The sequence below is a fragment of the Limulus polyphemus genome, unplaced genomic scaffold, assembly GCF_000517525.1.
Source record: "Limulus polyphemus unplaced genomic scaffold, Limulus_polyphemus-2.1.2 Scaffold4307, whole genome shotgun sequence".
NCBI lineage: Eukaryota > Metazoa > Arthropoda > Merostomata > Xiphosura > Limulidae > Limulus > Limulus polyphemus.
In genome coordinates, this window is record NW_013669917.1 from 39,045 (window position 1) to 45,265 (window position 6,221).

General features: G+C 31.1%; 1 protein-coding gene across 1 annotated transcript in view; it reads right to left on the reverse strand.

Annotated features, from left to right (window-relative positions):
* Positions 1 to 6,221, reverse strand: part of LOC106470938 (contactin-like) — a 66,629-nt gene that overhangs the window by 28,888 nt on the left and 31,520 nt on the right. The window contains exons 10-13 of the mRNA XM_013931516.2: positions 3,868 to 3,970; positions 2,319 to 2,506; positions 1,502 to 1,792; positions 285 to 563 (exon numbers count right to left, since the gene is read on the reverse strand). Of these exons, the coding sequence (XP_013786970.1) occupies positions 285 to 563; positions 1,502 to 1,792; positions 2,319 to 2,506; positions 3,868 to 3,970 (861 nt within the window). The remainder of the gene's footprint in view (positions 1 to 284; positions 564 to 1,501; positions 1,793 to 2,318; positions 2,507 to 3,867; positions 3,971 to 6,221) is intronic.

Here is a 6,221-nt window from a genome sequence, read left to right on the forward strand (position 1 = left end):
TCACATACATATCTTAGACATTTAACTTGTGTAACTAAAAGTAGACAACTACAACTAAGTTATACATATATATAATAAGCTTGTTTCACATACATATCTTAGACATTTAACTTGTGTAACTAAAAGTAGACAACTACAACTAAGTTATATTCTGTGTAACTAAAAGTAGACAACTACAACTAAGTTATACATATATATATATAATAAGCTTGTTTCACATACATATCTTAGACATTTAACTTCAGAAAAATTAAGGGTTAGAAGAAAAGTTCATTTCAACTCACGTAAAACAAGCAAGTTTCCAGAGCTCTTGTCTGAACCCAGGGGATTTTTTGCAACACAAGTATACTGCCCCTCATCTCCACGTTGTACAGAACTGATATAAAGATATCCATTATCCAGTAATTGAATACGACCATTACCACTTAATACAACACCATTGTGCATCCAGGTAAACTTGGGTTTAGGAGCAGCTTCAGGACGACAAGGAATTGTAACATTTCCTCCTTCTCCTGCATACATCTCTTGCTCTAGAGGATACTTTTCAAAAGTTGGACTTAAGGCTGTAAAGCACGTGTTAATAATGTATCAGTAAAACATATCATATCCAGCAAACATACTTATAATGTAAACATAAATGTAAGAGTATAATGTTTAAAACTTGATTTAATATATTGAAAAACACAAAAGTGCATAAAAACCCATATTAATAACATTTTTTTGGCTTTCTTAAGGTCACAAAAATTTTCACATTCTACAAAACAAATTACAGTCTGCACTGCTATATAACTTAACTTTAAGAAATCTAATGAAAAATAAAAATCTTTTGCCCTGAAAAAACATCTATCAGTTCTAGACTTGAATTAAGATATTTCAGCTTTTTTGGCCTGCAAGTTCAAAAAGATTTTACATTAACTTTCAATCAAGCCTTTAAGTAGTAGTAATTGAGCACAACCAGCCAAATACTAATTTTCTATGTAATGGGGTTTGTCTTTCTAAGTTTATAAAGTTACCCGAACAATCTATATCACAAGACCAAGTTTTTTTAAGGATGTAAATAATATAAAAACAATAACAACTCTAAACTATAAACAAAGAGTAAACCTCAACAGTATTATTATTTTGAAATGATTTTCCATTGCAATTCTGAACAAAATGGTAATTATGTTACACTCATAGATGTAGGAAAAAAAATTTAAAGAATTAGATGTGCTATCTATCTCAGCAGTTTTCACACAATTTTCCTAAAAACAATGTTACTAAGTATTTTTGAGGAGGTACTTATGCTTTTCAAACATTAATTTTCTTCTATGTAATATGATTTAGGTACGTCATAATGACAGTGAAATGTTATTACAGCATAAGTGTTATTAAAGTTGACTATCACAAATTTCAAAAATAAGTAATTATCTTTAATGTTTTGCAAATTTTCACCAATACACTTTAGAAGAAGAGGAATGAGAACAATATACTTATGAATACACAATAAGTTGTAACTCACTAATAATTCGTAATTGTCCTGTGGAGTATGTGGAACCTAGTTGATTTGTGGCTTTACACTGATACATGCCCTCATCTCTTTCTACAATCAGGTTTTCAATTGTTAGAACATTCTCAAAAATATAGTATCGGGTGATGTCAGAGGGCATCAACTGATCAACGAGGAGTTCCTGCCCATTCTTCCACCAACTGTAAGTAACATCTGGTATTCCAAAAGCTTCACAAGTCCATGTTAAGGTACTCCCAGTATCCATCACTTTGTCATCCAGATTTATTGTAAACTGAGGACGTGCTGCAGTATAACAGATAAAAACTACATATGTCCAATAAATGTAACTCATTAGGTTATTATATGTGTATCACTCTATCAGTAATAATAAAGATCTATTTATTCTGCAAAATTTACAATTTCTTAGAAAATGGGGTTTGTTACACTCCAATAAAATTATTCATTACTTCATTTTGTATATGCTAAAATATCTTTACAAATATTAGAGTCCAGTTTATTCCAGTAATAATAAAAACGGAGCAACTAAATTCTAGCAAAAGCTGGATATAAAAATAGATAATTGGGCTGACCAGTAACCTTGATTTTACACAAAACCCATCAAATACTAAAATCAGAAATGTTTGTGTAAATAGGCAAGCAAAGAATAATACTAACATTACTATATGTATTAACAACAAAAATCCTTGAATGTTTTAGTACCTATTATTAAAAATATTCATTATTTCTAGAACAAAAAATCATGCTTTTATAACATGTTTTAAAAATAAAACATTCTTAGAACTATTCCATTTTTTATTTCTATACGAACCTTGTATACTAAGAGAGACAGCTTTTTGTATAGATTCAATACCACTACTGGCAACACATATATAGTTTCCCATATCCTCCACTCGTATGTTTGGAATGATAAGAACACGATTATAGTTTATCATATAAGAACCCTGTGGTAGACTTCTGGATGACCCATCACGAGTCCAATTATAGAAGGGAACAGGACTGAAAACATTTAAAACTCTATGAATTTCTCTACATATTGATAACCTGATTTTTCTTTCACAAATAAAAATTGTTGATCATTCATGACAAAATGAAGTGTTTATGACACACATATCACAGAAAGCTGTGACACATGTGATGTGTAAGTAACACAATTAAAAAAATATTTAAAAGTTTTCTCATTCTAGTTCATTGACAGCCACCAAGACTTTTAAGTAGGAAAACTAGAAAGTTTAGTAGAGGCATGTGCAACATATGGCCCATGGGCCACATCCAGACTGTGAAGTGGTTTTATACGGCCCACAATAAGTGCTTGAAATATCTTTGAATATGCCCCGCAAGCCACCCGCGAACTCGCTTTTCTTCTGTAATCAGTCAAGGAAAAAAATAAAATTATGGGTGCCTACCAATTGATAATTCTGGAATTAAATTACTTTTAACAAATAAAATATAATGAGCTCATTTTCATTTGACAGGTGGGTGTGGCAAGAGGGGTCTGATTTTCTATTTGATGGCTCTGCAACTAAACAAGATTGAAGGCTAGGAAAATTATGCTTTGTTTGAGTAAATTACATTAAATTTCATACTTATTGGAGGGGTGGTGAATAAATTAAGGAAGAGGGGATGCCTAAAGAAAAAATGTCACATTTCTCATTCTAGGAGAAATTCAGGATTTTTTTAATATTGCCTTATAAATTTAAGAAATAAAACTTTTATAATATTAAAAATTGGATTATTAACTATGAATGTATCTGATCCACCTACTATTACTGTATGTGATTTAAAATATTTTTCATGACTTTTATTATTTGAATAATACTCTCATTTGCTGTATATTCTACTGCTATTCTATTTGTACCCTTTTCTTGGTAATAACAAGAAATTTTGCTAAGGAAATTGCAGTCTTTTTAAATTTTACTTTTGCTTCACATTGTATGGCCCACAAGTATATTTAAAAATTGCTATCTGGCTCGTGCCCTGAAGGAAGTTGCACACGCCTAGTTTAATTCATAAAATAATTATTTAATATTCATTTTAATCATTTTTTAATATTTTAATACTAGTTTCCTTGGTAAACACTTGTTTTACTCATGGTTAAGTTCAATATTACTAATATTATACACATGATAAAATCTAATGTACTGAATGTTTTGATGCAAATTTAGCAAAGTTTGAAACATTCATACACTTAACTTTCTCTCAACATTATATAAGCTACATAAAAAAATTTATATCAAGTTTTAGAGATTTATGTTGTTAGCTTGTTATTACCTTTCTTTTTATCATCAGTACAACTTCTAACACTGTAATATTTAATGCACTATGCTGATCATTGAACTACTACATAATTTAAAACTCACTATCCATAAGCAACACATTCCAGTCTAACATTCTGTCCTGCCAAAGGAGCTTCTGGAAATGACTTCGGAAAAGTGTTAGGGAACAGCAACTTCTGTCCACTTGCTACAAGTAGAAATAGAGCAATATACTTAAAGAACCTAAAACAAATTATCTATTGCTGTGAAGAAATCAGTTATTGTTTTAAGCATTTGTCTTCAGAACTAAAGTGAATGAGTTTTTGTACTTTAGTAGAGACGCCAACATTAAAATGTTTCAAACAACACAGAACTGGGTATGCACAAAACGTCATTGTTGTAAGGTTATATATATTTACCTTAGCTGATATGGTTGAGAATACTTTGTCTTGGTTAATAAAAAAAGAATGTCTTTGATGTAGCGATTTGGTTTGGTAATGTGGCTTTCAGTTTTCATGTTGTCTGTGTTAGAAATCTAACAAGCATGGTTGGTAGTAGGAGCTGCATTTCTGATTTGTTTTTGTAATTATTGGGAACTCCAATCTGTATTCTGTTAAGTATTTGTGGAATACAAATACTAAGTACATACATATTTAAAGATTTTTAAAAAGTACATTTTATTTTTTTAACATATAGTATGGAGAAAGCAGTATTGACATCATGGATTCATTACTGTCTACACAAAAGTAGAAGAATCATAGACAATTTGGTACGTATCCCTAAGTTGTATAACATCAGGAAAACAGAAAAATGAAGTAGGCATTGACTGGATGTTGGACACGTCTCCTTGTGAGATTGTACAGAATGAAGTAGGCATTGACTGGATGTTGGACACGTCTCCCTTGTGAGCTTGTACAGAATGAAGTAGGCATTGACTGGATGTTGGACACGTCTCCCTTGTGAGCTTGTACAGAATGAAGTAGGCATTGACTGGATGTTGGACACGTCTCCCTTGTGAGCTTGTACAGAGGAAGTTTTATTACACCATGCCCATTCCTAACTTCTTGTATCTTCAATCTTTCGTGCACCCAATTCCAACACTTTTTTTTCATACATGATCTTATGCATCATTCTTTCATTGGTGTTGATATCCTGTATGTATATCATCAATGTGGGTGGGTGTGCACCATAATATTTTGGAATATGCAAATAATGGTGTCCGTACACATTGTGAGTGTCCTGTAATGTGACTGCACACACACTATAGTGTGCAGTGTCATTTGAGTGATGTAATGTGAGTTGTGTGCATATACCAAGTGTTGATAAATTATTTAATTAATTTAACTACTTCATGCTAGCACTAGCATGTAATCCCTGTGCTATTGTTCTATTTGGTGCACTTATAACTATGGTAAGTCTGTTTGCTACACAGCTAGAAGTGTTCAACAATGTCAATCAGTCAATGAGATTGAGAAATTTGTGGTTTTGTGGTTCTATGACTTGTAATTTTGTATGTGGTTTGTTTACCACCTAAGGGTGTCTTTAAAATACTTTTGAAGATTTATTATTTGGTTGTTAACCTGATGACCACCGGCTACTAACTTTCTTAGTAGCCAATACAAGTCTTGCTATATTTCATCCCAACAATAAAAATAGTGGATGAAATTGTTTGAAACTTCATAAGAACTTACATTAACCCGATGACCACCGGCTACTAACTGTCTGAAATTGTTTGAAACTTCATAAGAACTTTCATTAACCCGATGACCACCGGCTACTAACTGTCTGAGTAGCCAATACAAGTCTTGCTATATTTCATCCCAACAATAAAACTAGTGGATGAAATTGTTTGAAACTCCATAAGAACTTTCATTAACCCGATGACCACCGGCTACTAACTGTCTGAGTAGCCAATACAAGTCTTGCTATATTTCATCCCAACAATAAAACTAGTGGATGAAATTGTTTGAAACTCCATAAAAACTTTCATAACTGCACATAGTTTAAGAAACATAAAGCCTGTACTTTTGGTAAATTTAGTTTTTTTGCATTATGATCTTTAATATCTTGGAAAATTACATAAGGAAATGGTATTTATAAGAAATGATTACGATATTTATATTTGTTACAGATTTGAACTTATTACTTTTTATGTTTTAGTACATTATTTTGAAATCCCCAAAAATTTGTATTGTCCATAAAATACAAATTTTATCTGTTTTTAATTTTTTAATAATCACATACTCTCCTTATGGTTTCGGTAATATACAAGACCCAAAAATAATATTTGTAAGTAAACCTAAACAATAAATGAGTATTTTTATTTTTAACTAGGATTTCATGTTTATACATGTACATAAAAACATTTTAATTTTGTTTCATGAATATACTTTTATTTCAAGTTTATGTTTTATTGCAGTCGTACTTTTGTTTATTGTGCCGAATAAATCATGGGGTCA